Source organism: Rhinolophus hipposideros (assembly GCF_964194185.1).
Source record: "Rhinolophus hipposideros genome assembly, chromosome: 1".
Lineage (NCBI taxonomy): Eukaryota > Metazoa > Chordata > Mammalia > Chiroptera > Rhinolophidae > Rhinolophus > Rhinolophus hipposideros.
Genome location: NC_138047.1, coordinates 60533412 through 60547809, shown reverse-complemented (window position 1 = coordinate 60547809; position 14398 = coordinate 60533412). Strand labels below are relative to the sequence as shown.

The 14398-nt window shown below is 33.2% G+C and overlaps 1 protein-coding gene across 18 annotated transcripts in view; it reads left to right on the top strand.

The window, feature by feature from the left end:
• SEC31A (SEC31 homolog A, COPII coat complex component) overlaps nucleotides 1-14398 on the top strand; it is a 66187-nt gene that overhangs the window by 2244 nt on the left and 49545 nt on the right. For 13 of the 18 annotated variants that reach the window (XM_081054827.1, XM_081054825.1, XM_081054821.1 and 10 more), the window contains exons 2-5: nucleotides 8818-8900; nucleotides 10029-10152; nucleotides 11727-11925; nucleotides 13832-13927. In XM_081054827.1, coding sequence (XP_080910953.1) covers nucleotides 8822-8900; nucleotides 10029-10152; nucleotides 11727-11925; nucleotides 13832-13927 — 498 coding nt within the window. In that variant the 5' untranslated portion in view covers nucleotides 8818-8821. The remainder of the gene's footprint in view (nucleotides 1-8817; nucleotides 8901-10028; nucleotides 10153-11726; nucleotides 11926-13831; nucleotides 13928-14398) is intronic. The other 5 variants (XM_081054818.1, XM_081054816.1, XM_081054820.1 and 2 more) reach the window with 1 other exon arrangement.

Sequence of the window (14398 nt, the reverse complement as noted above, 5' to 3'; positions counted from 1 at the left end):
TGTAAAATAGCCTTAAATGAAACAAGTCTGCATAGTGTGATTTCTAATCACATATAATACTGAAAAAAAAAATCACACAAAGCCTTTAAAGCAAGTCTCATTTGGGAAGTACACGTGTTTTAATCTAAGCCTTTATATTTTCAAGAGTATTAATTACAGCTAATGAACGACCATTTCTAAGAGAAGGAAATACATATGCTTCCAGATGAAGCTGTATTTCTAAAGCATTCTTAGTAATTTTGAGAATGATTACAGTAGGTAGATTATGGTTCTCTTGTTTAATTAGATTCAGACCACATAATATAGTTACAGGCCATTGTTGTAGTATAGTGCTTTTTTTTTTCCCCCCTTAATGGATTCTATTGAAGCCTTGTGTTCAGTTCAGGTTAATAAATGGAATTGCTTCTGGGGGAAGTACTAAGACAAAAAATAGACTTTTATAAATGCTTTGAATTCCCACTTAACCATTTTATGTTCTTGGGAGTTTATCTCTTTCTCTTTCAATAAATGTTACATATTAACTAAATATTCATGAATTAGGTAGCCCTTGTACCTTTGCTCTTAGAGATACTGTAATTCTATTCAGTTTAGTTTAAATATATATATATACATTTGCATATATATATTTATATACAGCTATTTTGTTTTCACTTTTAGAAATTATTCTTAAAGTGTTTTACAAAACTTTCTCCCAAAAGTACTTTCCCCTATTTTTTTTTTTTTTTTTTTTTTAAGGAGGGCACAGCTCACAGTGGCCCATGCAGGGATCGAACCTGTAACCTTGCTGTTATTTGCACCACGCTCTAACCAACTGAGCTAACTGGCCACCCCTCCCCTATTTTTTAAATAAGATCTTTTAAACAGTTAAGAATTTAAAAATTAAATGTTTACCTGAAAATGGCCTTTCTAGCTCATCAGTTTGAATTCCCCTAAGTATAAATATTCAGAATCAATCAAACAAAATTTTTGTGTGCCTCATCCTGTGCTAAGCAATTGTGTGTCTGAAAAGAGTAAAAGTTTAAAAACTTGATTGAAAAAAAGATATTATTTGTCTAGTTTGTGAGACAAGATGATATATAAAACTATTGGTAAAAAGGCAGTGGGAAAATATGTAAACAATTTGTACTATAGAATGTTATAAACTTTTGTTAAGATTAAATAAGACTTTATTATAAAATATGTAAAGTGTGGTACAGACAGATAGAAACGGTTAAGGGTTTATTTATTATAAGTCAGTGTGGATTGGATCATTAGGGCAGTTTTCATGAAGGAGCTGGGACTTGAACTTGATAATTGGCTGAGAGGAAGAGGGTATTTCATATAAAGAAAATAGGCTTTTTCACTTCTTAGAAAATGGGGAATATTTTTCTTTTTTTTCAGAATAATCTTAGGAAACTAGATGTGTAGTTTTCTTGATGAATCTCATGATAGTAATAATTTTTAAAAGTAGTTAGCATATTAAAACACTTACTAACCTATGTGTTGGGTATTATTTGGCCCTCTATAAAATACATCATCTCATTTAAACCTCACAGTATCCCATGAGGTAGACACACTTATCCCCATTTTACAAATATAGAAACAGGGGCTCAGATAGATTAAACAATGTGTCCAAATTATCATAAGTAACAGCCGATATTCAAATCAAGTATTGAATTTAGAGGCCCTGCTTTTAATCACATGAGTCATTCAATCTCTTAATCCACTTTTGCTTAACCTAGCATAGTTTCTAAAACATATTTCTTATTCTCTTAATCTTATCGTGAATCACAGTTGCTTTGTCATTAATTATTTCTTCTAAATGTTAGCATTTCTTCTAAATGTTAGTATTTCTTCTATGATTAAAATTGAATATCTGAACTTGTTGAAATAACAAAAGCTTGGACTCTGGAGCTAAACTTCTGAGTTCAAATCTTGGCTCTGCCTCTTGCTAGTATGTACAAATTATTTAATCTTTCTGCGCCTTAATTTTATCATCAGTAAAATGTTCTTTATAAACATTTTGAACCTGTATGTCTCAGGGCGTATTGTTACTCTAAGGTCCTCTTAAGGAAACTAATAGAAGATGAACTTTATCCTTTAGAGATAAGTAAGAAAACTGGCAAAAGTACTGTCGATTGTATTTAACTATAGATCTGAGACTAAAAAGTGGGAATAAAGAAGAATAAAATGTACATGTTAAATATATGACAATGTAGGAATTAGTTTTAAAACTTTAAAAAATTAAGAAAACTGGGAAGTAGGAAGAAAATTGGAGGTAGAATGAGTTTGTGGATTGCCTCATCTGTAATGGCTGGGAGTCAAAGGACATCATTTAAAGCTGACAAATCAGTTAGTAGAAGCATAGGCATACTTGACAGTACAAAGTTAAACACTGAGAAAGATAATTCCTGTGACTATAACTGTAGTGCAAGGAACAGTAACATTGTACAACCTAATTTCTTTAGTGCTCATACTTAACTGTGTAAAGAAATAGAAAGTTAATGGTATTAAACAAATTATTTAAAATTATGCTCATAAAGATACAAGCAGAAATACATATTTAAAAAAATACAAGTCATCCTAACTATCAGAAAAACTATAAATACACAAACAGAAAATAGACAACAGTGAAAATATTGTTTTAATTATAAAACCAAACAGCAAAATAAGGTAAACTAAGAGCAACTATTTGTCATATCAGTAAATTTTATTTCATTTTTGTTTGTTTTCTTTTTTCATATCAATAAATTTTAAATGACCGTATTAGTGAGTCTGTTGAAAAGATTTTCATATTGGATTACCAAGCAAAGTCTGATTTTTGTTTGCTGTATTCAAGGCAGCCCGTGAAAACTAAATAGTTCAGAAGTTGAAAAGGGCAAAAGCATACACATAAAAACAAATAAAAAGAAAACTACAGTGTTTCCCCAAAAATAATAGCTAGCTGGACAATCAGCTCTAATGCATCTTTTGGAGCAAAAATTAATATAAGACCCAGTCTTATTATATTATACCATACTATATCATATTATATTATATTATACTGGGTTTTACTGTAAAATAAGACTGAGTCTTATATTATTAATTTTTTGCTCCAAAAGATGCATTAGAGCTGATTGGCCAACTAGGTCTTATTTTGGGGGAAACATGATAGGCTGTTGATTGTTCTATGAGACAAAGGAGAATTCAGGCCCAAAGACATTATTTAAGACCAAGAAACATTCTTCATAAAGCTAAAAGGTATATTTTACAGTGAACATTTGATATTATGAATATCTGTCTACCAAATAGTTATGTATTAAATAACAAAGTAACTTTCATAAAGCAAGTTTCGGGTGATACCAGGAGAAATAGATACAAACACATTAGTAGTGGTAGACTTATAACTAACTTCCTGTTCCTGGTCAAGACAGATCAAATGGGGAAAAAACCAGGGATATGGAAGACCTACTAAAATAAGTAACAGAATAGATTTGCTTAATGTATATTGAACTCAACCCTGAAAATACAGTACCTCTTTTTTTAAGTCTCATGGAACATTCACAAAAACACGTACGTGTATATGCCTCAAAGAAAACTTAAATAAATTTCGTAAAGGAGAAATAGTATAGGAAAATCACAATGCAGTAAAAATAAAGGCTCCTCGACTTGGATATGAAATTCGACAATTCTTGAATCAATGGAGAATACAAATGGAGATTGTAAAATGTATAGATGACATAGTAATGAAAACACTAGGAAATTATAACACCAAAAATTACCTTGAATAAAGAAAATTCAAATAGATCAATTTCCATAGAAGAAACGGGGAAAATTACTGAAGGATCCCCAAAAGTATAAGAACATAGAAAAACAAGGAAAACTCCCGCATTTTTTGTGAAACAAGTAAAACATTGATATCAAAATCTGACAACAATTGCACAAAAGAAGAAAACACAAAAAATATAAAAAACTTATATAAGTCAACACCAAAAAAACAAACCATTCAGTTGAAAAATGGGCAGAGGACCTGAATAGACATTTCTCCAAAGAGGACATAAAGATGGCCAACAGACATATGAAAAGATGGTCAATGTCACTAATCATCAGAGAAATGCAAATTAAAACCACAATGAGATATCACCTCACACCTTCAGAATGGCCATCATCAAGAAATGAACAAACAACAAATGTTGGTGAGGATGTGGAGAAGAGGGAACCCTCCTGAACTGTTGGTGGGATTGCAAATTGGTGCAGCCACTGTGGAAAACAGTATGGAGGTTCCTCAAAAAATTTAAAATAGAGCTATCTTATGACCCAGCAATTCTACTCCTGGATATTTATCCAAAGAAATCCAAAAACACTGCTTTGAAAAGATACATGCACCCCTATGTTTACTGCAGCACTAGTCCCAATAGCCAAGATATGGAAACGATTGAAATGCCCATCAATAGACAATTGGATAAAGAAATTGTGGTACATTTATACAATAGAATATTACTGTGCCATAAAAAGGAATGAAATCTTACCATTTGCAACAACATGGATGGACCTAGAGGGTATTATGCTAAGTGAAGTAAGAGTGAGAAAGAAAAATAACCATAAGATCTCACTTATATGTGGAATCTAACAGAATAAATGAGCAAACAAAACAGACTCAGAGATACAGAGAACAAACTGATGGTTGCTGGATGGGAGTGGGGTTGGAGGGCTGGGTGAGAAAGGTGAAGGGATTAGGAATTACAAATTGGTAATACAAAATAGTCATGGAAATGGGAAGTAGTACATACAGTATGGGGAATATAGTCAATAATATTGTAAAAACTATAGTGTCAGATGGGTACTAAACTTATCAGATGGATTACTTCTGATATGGATTACTTCATAAATTATATAAATGCCTAACTACTATGCTGTACATCTGAAACTAATATAATATGAATGTCAACTATAATTAAAAAAAAAAAATATATATATATATATATATATATATATATATTACAATATCATTGACTACATTCCCTATGCTGTACTTTACATCCCTTGACCATGGATAGCTATGTATAGTGTCAGATGGGTAGTAGACTTGTTGGGGTTATCACTTTTTGAGGGGTGTGTCTAATTACTGTGTTGTTTTGTGCACCTGAAACGAATAGAAAAAACACACACAAAAGAATAAATCTCACTATGACCGTAGAAGCAAAGCTCTTAAATAAATGGAATCTAGCAGCCCATTATAATAATATACCATGATCAAGAGAGGTTTATTCAGAATATGGGAAGATGGTTCATAATTAGTATAATTTGTTTTTATTGATAGGCCTAAGGTGAAAAATCATATGATCATCTCCAATTACCTAATGAAAAGCACTTGACAGAATTCAACACTCAATCTTTATAAATAGCAGTCAATAAAACAGGAATCAATGGCTATTTCCTCACATTGTATATACATATCTATATGTATGCATGTGTATCTCAAATCCCCAAATCATGCTTAGTGGTGATACAGTATGCTTTTTTACTAAAGAAAGGAACAAGACAAGAAATCTCACTGCTATCACTACTTTTTAATATGGTATTACAAACACTAGCCAACTCAGACAAGAAAAAGAAATTTAGAGGTATAACACTTTGAAACAAAGAGGTGAGGTAAACTGTCACTATAGACACGTGATACAGGTGTATATATGGAAAACCCAACAGAATCTACTGAAAAAACTACTCCAAAAAGAGAATTCAGTAAGAGAACAGGATACAGAATTAATGTTAAGAAATCATTTGCCTTCATACAACAATAACAAGAAGATAGGCAATGTATGAGAAGGAAAAAAAAGCCACATTTACGAACAATCCAAAAGATAAGATATTTAGGAATAAGCAAGCCGACTATGTCAAAATTTTTTTTTAAATACTGAAAGATAAAAAAAGACAAAAGACACCATGTTCTCAATAGGAAGATTCAACATTGTGCTAATTCTCCGTATGCAGATTCAATAAAAATACATTGATACATTTGATGCAGATTCAATAAAAATACATTGCCTTTTTTCTGCAATTGATAAAAAACTATTCTAAAATTTATGTAGTAAAATACACAGTAATAAGACGGAAAACAAGGTAAGGGTAAAATCAGTAGATATAGTCTCAGTATTTAAAACAGTGGAGTGCCTAGCATGTAAGTAAACAAATGGAAATAAAGGAATGGAAATCCAGATATAAGCCTAAGTATATATAGGAATGTAAACCGTAAGGTACATCCAATATCTACAGGAATATAAACCTAAATAGTAAATCTAGAATTAAACCTAAATACAGGAATTTAGGAATAAATACAGGAATTTAGGAATTTAGTGCACGATAAATGTGATATCTGAAATTAGTAGGGAAAAAATTTTTTAATAAATGGCTTTGGAGCAATAAGGGAAAAAAACTCTGAATATACATTGTATATCAGGATATAGTCCATGTAAGTCAAAATTTAAATGTAAAGAATAAGCCATAGTTTTTACTCTATTTATTCAGTTGCTAATACACATAGGTCAGAGTAAGCACAGTATGTTGATGTGTAAAACATAGTTTTTGCACGTTACTGGAAAGATATTTAACAACACATTTTTTTTCAATTTCTATTTATTGTCACTTAATTTCTGGCTACTAATGATACACATAATACAGTGTTATCCAGGGTTATTGTGCTTATTTCTAGTTGATTATGAAGTGACTGAAAACTTGCAGCTTTTTCCTTGATGTTTCATTATATTTCTGGTAATACTTTGGTCCTTCATTATTAATAATTCATTTAGTATTCATTGTGGTAATACTGTTCATAAATAAATTTATTTCAAATTCATATAGATGTCATATTTCACTGCTATAGGATTTTCATTGTAATTTGGAACCAATTAACATACCATTACAATAAAGTGTTACCCACATTTTTCATTTTAAGCATAAAAAAAGGAATAAGCCATAAATGAATTTGTTAGAAGAAAAATATAGGTGAATTTCTTCATAATCTTGGCATGCAGAAGCCCTTTCTAACTAATCAAAATTTAGAAAACATTTTTAAAAATGTTTTCTAAATTTTGATTAGTTAGAAATTAAAAATTAAAAAGTGATAATTTTGACTATAAAAAAATAAAAATTATGGTGCATCCATACAATGGATTATTTTTCAGTGCTAAAAAGAAAGAACCTATCAAATCACAAAAAGACATGGAGGAACCTTAAATGCCTATTGCTAAGTGAAAGAAGCCAATTTGGAAAGGTTACATATGGTATGATTATAACTGACATTTTGGAAAAGGCAAAACTATAGAGACTGTAAAAAAAACAGTGGTTGCCAGGAGGAAAGGAGAAAAGACAGGAAGAGAGGAATGGATAAGTAGGCGGAGCATAGAGAATTTTTAGGATGGAAACTTCTGAATGATACTGAAACTTCTGGTGGATATGTGTCGTCATTATACATTTGTCAAAACCCATAGAATATACAACACAGAGTGAACCCCAATGTAAAATATGGACTTTGGATGATAATGATGTGTCAGTGTTCATTCATCAGTCGTAACAAATATACCACTGTGGTGCGGGATTTTGATGGTAGGAGAGGCTGTGGTTGGAGGGGAAGTATGTGGGAATTTTATACACTTTTCACTCAATTGTTCTGTGAACCTACAACTATTCTAATAAATCTATTTTTTAAAGAAACAAAAATCTTGTGAAAGGTAAAAATACATATAAGCAAAATTAAAAGATAGTCTGACAACCTAATAGAGAAATAGACAATTGATGTGGACAAAAATAGACAGAAAAGGTGACAGAGCAGGAAATATGGAATACTCAAAACTATATACAAAAGATGCTCAACATTGTTTATAGTATGTGAAATGCAAAGTATGACTATACAGAGCTAACATTTTTCAATTATCAATTGTGTTGGTAAAAAAATCTAAGTGTTAGCAAAAAAAAAAACCTTATTCTGGTAAGGCTATAGGGCAGCAGCTACTCATATATTGCTCTTGGAAATGTGAAAATGTACAGTTGCCATGAAGGGCAACATGGCAATATCCATCAAAGTTAAAATTGCATTTAACCTTTAACCCAGCATTTTTGCTTCTGTAAAATTTACAGCTGTCCTTGTCCCTGAATTAAAGAATATGTACATATGGCCATTTATTTCAGCATTGTTTGCAAAAGTAGCAAAAGATTAGAAACAACTCAGATGTTTCATAGTAGCAGACCAAGTAATTAAATTATGGAATGTCTTATAGTGGAATATTGTGCCATGTGAATACATTTATATAAAATAACAAAGATTTTTTAAAAAGCTATAGATAGCACAGAACTACCTAAATTTTTCTACCCAAAGTAACTTTAACAGAAGGAATATATAAACTAGTGGTATGGGGGATTGTAGCTTGAAGTGACCAGTTTTTAAAAATTTTCTGCTTTATATTTAAAAATCTGTGTGCTTACTATGTTCTTATTTATAGTCTGTGTAATTTAAAACTAATTTTAAAAACTCTTATCATTGAGTGATCCTGCTGCAGGAAGATGCACCTTGTTGCTTACGTGCCTTCTCTTACCCTGATACATTGCCAGCCAGCCTTGTCTGAGAAGGATGTGTAGTGTAGCGGATTTTTTTCCAGACTGATTTTTCAGGACTATCATCTGTAAACAATTAAAATAGCCCTTTATTTGTCTCAAAATAATTTAGTAAGTTTTTCTTTCTAAGATTGAACATTCCCAGCACGTAATACCTACTTTAATTTATTGGCGTTGAGACATTACTAATGATACAGTGGTTTGTCCAGTATATTTATGTGTTACATGTTCAGTGTATTTCTATCTCTTTAGCAGGATGAAGTTAAAGGAAATAGATCGTACAGCCATGCAGGCATGGAGCCCTGCCCAGAATCATCCCATTTACCTAGCTACAGGTAAGTTCAACAGAGAAAATAGTATGAGTCACGAAATTTCTTGTCTTCCACATCTGACTGTATACGTGTTCTTTAAGATTCTGTTTAAGCTTCCTTTCTAGAAAAGCTCTCCTTCCCAAATGAGATACCTCCCTCCTTCCTGTCACCAGAGTTCAGTGACCTTCCTCTGTGTTCCTGTGGCACCTTGTACATCATAGCATTAATCATGATACATTATATTTATAGTATCTTCCCTATTTCATAAGTTTTATCTTTATTCCTCCAGTATTAAGCACAATAGATAATGTAAAAAATAGTTTAAAAATATCAATTTGAATGAACAGGTTTTTTGTTTTTGTTTTTGTTTTGTTAAAGATTTTATTGGGGAAGGGGAACAGGACTTTATTGGGGAACAGTGTGTACTTCCAGGACTTTTTTCCAAGTCGTTGTCCTTACAATCTTAGTTGTGGAGGGCGCAGCTCAGCTCCAGGTCCAGTTATCGTTGCTAGTTGCAGGGCGCCTAGCCCATCGCGGCAACCTTGTGGTTGAGAGGACGCGCTCCAACCAACTGAGCCATCCAGGACCTCAGTGACATCTCTGCTCAAGGTGCCGTGTTCAATCTTAGTTGCAGGGGGCGGAGCCCAACATCCCTTGCGGGACTCCGGGAATTGAACTGGCAACCTTTTGGTTGAGAGCCCACTGGCCCATGTGGGAATCGAACCGGCAACGTTCGGAGTTAGGAGCATGGAGCTCCAACCGCCTGAGCCATCTTGTCAGCCCCCTGAATGAACAGTTTTGATGCTAACGTTTTTATATAGGAAGAGTTGGAATTTATATCATTTGTGACTATAAACAGATGTAATAAATCATGGGACTGTTTTTACAAAGGGCTTATAAAATTATCGATAGGCTTAAAAAATTATCTGCACTACCCACTCTTAACAAATAGCATCTCTGAGCCCTGTGTTAGGATCTCATGGTTGTAGTAATTTAAGCATCTGCCCAGTGGCATATGTGCTGAGTTTTCAGCCACTAGTATAGCACTCATGAGTGAGATACTGAAAAACTTGCATTTAATTTCTATTTTGTATGGTTTTCTCTGAGTCTTTTATTTTGCATGCATAGTTACCATAAATGTATTTTCTATAGGAACATCTGCTCAGCAATTGGATGCAACATTTAGTACCAATGCTTCCCTGGAGATATTTGAATTAGACCTGTCTGATCCATCCTTGGATATGAAATCTTGTGCCATCTTCTCTTCTTCTCACAGGTATGAGATTCAAACTTAAATTCACATAGTGATATTTAATTATGTGATGTGATTGATGCCTAGTTTGTCTATAAACATGCCATTATTCGAAACTGCAAGGAATACCAGCAATGATATGAAATATTTTGTGAAAAAAATATGAGTGAATTTCTATGGAAGTAAAGAGTCTATGTCTAATGATTTTTTTTTTATTACTGACTGTTATGTATAGGATAGGAAGGAAAGGATCTAGTTTCTACTGTTTTTTTCCTTATGATATATGACATAGTAGCATTGCTTTTTTTTATCTCCTTTATCTCACCTGTTTACAAAAAGGTAGGTATAACTAGAAAAAAGTAGTTCAGTGAATATTAAGATGTTAATAGTGATTATTTTGGAATGAGAGGTTATTTTAATTTTTTTCCTTGTACTTGTCTACGAGGGTACCAAAAAAAAGAATACGCATTTTAAGAAAGGAAAACTGTATTAAAATTGTAATACTCAGTATATACCAATAACAGAAAATCAATACAAGTCACGTTTGACTTCTGCAATTACAAGAGGTGCTCGGAGTGGTTACTATCAGTGTCCAGACACTTCTGATTACGGCGAACTACTCACTACTGCTTGAGCAACATTGACCAAAGTGTCTACTTGTATACATTTTTTTGGCATTTTTGGCACCCCCGGTATGTGTGAAAATGTATTTCACAGAGAAGTTTATTCACATGATTTCTGATACAGTAGGTATTTGGATCACCTTTCCAAGTACTTACTCCTTGTTAAAATGAAGAGAAAGTACACTTTCATTTGAGTAGAAAAATTGCTTTATTGTCTCAATAGCTTGGCAGATTTTAGTGAGGAGATTGTACCTTAGCTAACAGAATCATGGAGTCTTAACAGACCTCTCATATTCTTCAGAGACCTCCCACTGTGATGGGAGCCCCCAATACTTTTTGTCTAGCACTTTTTCTTCTCACCACCATCTCATTTGTCTCGTCGTATACCTCTCTACCACCATCATATTTTATCTCCATGCCAAACCCTAATCTTTTATTCTTCACCAGTAGGGGTACTTGTTGTAATAGACATAACTTTGATGACACTTTTCTACTGTCAGAATACATTATTTTTCTTAAAAAATTTCAAATGACTCCCTTAACACCTTACTGTTTAACAGATCACTTGTTGGTGAGTTTCTCTGTGGTCAAATAGAATCAAGGGAAATGGTTGATCAGCTCTATTTTTCAGATGAACCAAAAGCAGCTTAGAAAACTTAAGTAACTTGCCCAGGATCTCATAGTTTCTAAATGGTAAAATCATTTGTAAGCCCATATCTTTTGACACACAAATACTATATGACCTCTACAAAAGAGTTTTATTTTCTTTAAGATTATAAAATCAAATATTCACATATGAATATAAATTAACTAATACGCCATTTCACCAAGTCATGCATAGTTACCAGGAATAGAGGAGAAGCAATGTTTTGGGAGTATTTATGAAGACATAAAGAATTAAATATATAATTTCAGATTCTTGTCTACATTTATTTGACTTCAAAAATGAGTTATTTTACTCATTTTCTCTTAAAGGTACCACAAGTTGATTTGGGGGCCTCATAAGATGGATTCCAAAGGAAATGTCTCTGGAGTTCTAATTGCTGGTGGTGAAAATGGAAATATTATTCTTTATGATCCTTCTAAAATTATAGCTGGAGACAAGGAAGTTGTGATTGCCCAGAATGACAAACATACCGGCCCAGTGAGAGCCTTGGATGTGAACATTTTCCAGGTTAGACTTTTGATATTTATTCATAATTCTTGAGATATGTGCTGTTACTTGAAATACATATATGAATCTATTGTGCCTCGGTCTTGGAATCGAAAGCCAAAAATGTGTGCCTATGCAGGTTGATGAGTAAGACAATTTGAAGAATGGAGGATTCAGAGTTGGGTTCTGGGTAGATAATACTAACTCCATGGAGGGAGTACTAACTTTATGGAGGGGATCCGATTCGACTGATGGGTTTAATTCGGAGAAGTTTGGAGGTGTCGTACCATCTGGACATTTTTTTAAACATTAGGGCCTCCAAAGGTTGGAAACCTTGCATTTTAAAAGTTTGTGCTAGTTTAGCATTAGGTTGGTGCTGTGGTGTCTGAGTTAATCTACTGTTTTATAAATTGAGAAATTTTGTGTTTATGTTAGAGATTACTCTATCAAATATTTAGAAATATACACAAATATGGTGCAAATTTAATTAATCGACAAATAAAGTCTACTGTTGCCATCATAAACACTACTGAATATTAATTATAAATGTGTAGGTTAATAAAGATCTTGAGTTAATAGGATATTAGAGTATAACAACTAATAAATGAATGTTGTCTTTTTTTTTTTTCCCCTTCCGCCTCCAGCCACCCCGCCCCACACTCCAGTTCAAGCCGTTGTTTCTCAGTCTAGTTGTGTAGGATACAGCTTCCTGGCCCATGCCGGTATTATGAGCCTTGCGCTCCCCTGGCTGAGGCAGTCGGTCAGCTGCTCACAGCAGCTCACGCGCTAGCTGACAGCTGCTCATGATGGCTGCCGGCCACCGGCCGCTCCTGGCAGCACATGGTAGCCCACAGCAGCACACAGCAGCCCATGGCAGCACAGAGCAACTCATGCCGACCTCTGGCTGCTCACGGCAGCCCAGCTCCCAGGAGAGCTGTTAATTCACAATCTCAGCTGTAGAGGGCGTAGCTCACTAGCCCATGTGGGAATCAAACCAGTGATCTCGCATTAGGAGGCGCTCCAACCCCCTGAGCCACGAGGCCGGCCCAATGAATATTATCTTAAAGTTTAAATTCGTTATTTTTTTTGTATTATAAACAGATACTTAGGGTATAGAAATATAAAACCCAAACTTCTTCATTTCTACAGTGGCGTCTACTCTTTAGATTAGAAAGATGTTTTTGTTGTTGTTAATTGGATTAAATAGCTGCTAATTTTGGTTAGTGTCTCGTATTATAGATTATTGGGGCCTATTACCATAGAATTCCTCTATTTTCATTGTTATATGTCTATTGATCAAAGAAGAATTTATGAGTGAACGATAAAGGATGAAGGTTAATACACAAAGCTCATTATCTTGCTTTCCTTCATGTCATAGTTTTAGGGTCTTTTTGACTAAAGGTGTATAGTAGAGATAACCTAGGAATATTGCCACCTGAAACAAGATTGAATGTAAATGAAGTAGAATTACATAAGGGTTTAAGATGGGAGATGTTACTAGCTTTGTCTTGGTCTGGCCAAGATAGGACTAATAAAATCTGAGATAGATGTCATTATTTTAGGATTCAGTTATTTATCTGAAAGCAATAATTGGTGACCTGTTTTTGTCTCCCACTATCAGATCCCCTTCCAGAGATGCAAAACCATAAATGATAATCCCCATATCATTGCATTATTATTATTTAAGAATTTATCCATGTGATTACTTTTTTAATGTCTTGTATTAAAATGTCAGTACACATAATATCTTTTTAAGTTAAATGGAATTTTGTAATGTTTCTCAAAAGAGCTACTTAAATTGTAGGTTGTTATGCATAGTATTTAGGAATTCATGTTTTCTTTTTTAATTAAATAGAAAAATTGTATGCCCTAAAACTGATGGATCTTTTATAAATGCTGTTTAATTATTAATTATTTCTTACTGCAGACTAATCTGGTAGCCTCTGGTGCTAATGAATCTGAAATCTACATTTGGGATCTGAACAATTTTGCAACTCCAATGACACCAGGAGCCAAAACACAGGTGATTACATTGATTTTGATATAATCAAAAGAACCAAAATCAGTTCTTCAACACTTTCAGGTTTTTTTTTCCCCCACACAAAACATATTTGTTTAAAATCAATGCTTAGATGTCATTGATTTTCCTTCTGTGTAGTAAAGTATTAATAAATATGTTTTTTCAAAGTATCAGTAAGTCCATCAGCAAATATTTATTGATTGTGTGCCATCGGCCAGAGACTGTTTGATGTACAGTAGACATACAGTAGTGAATAAAATAGACAAATCTTTAATAATTTTCTTAGATATGGAATTTTACATAGTATACTTTTTATATCATACAGTATTTTAACAATATCCAACCATAGAATAAAAATCATAGACTAGAAAGGAAACTTAGTTTAAAAAATAAACCCTTTCCTATGTATTTTCAATAAGTTGAGAAAGAACAGCCCTCTCGGGGCTTCGAGTTTCTTTGTTGTCTAGACCACTC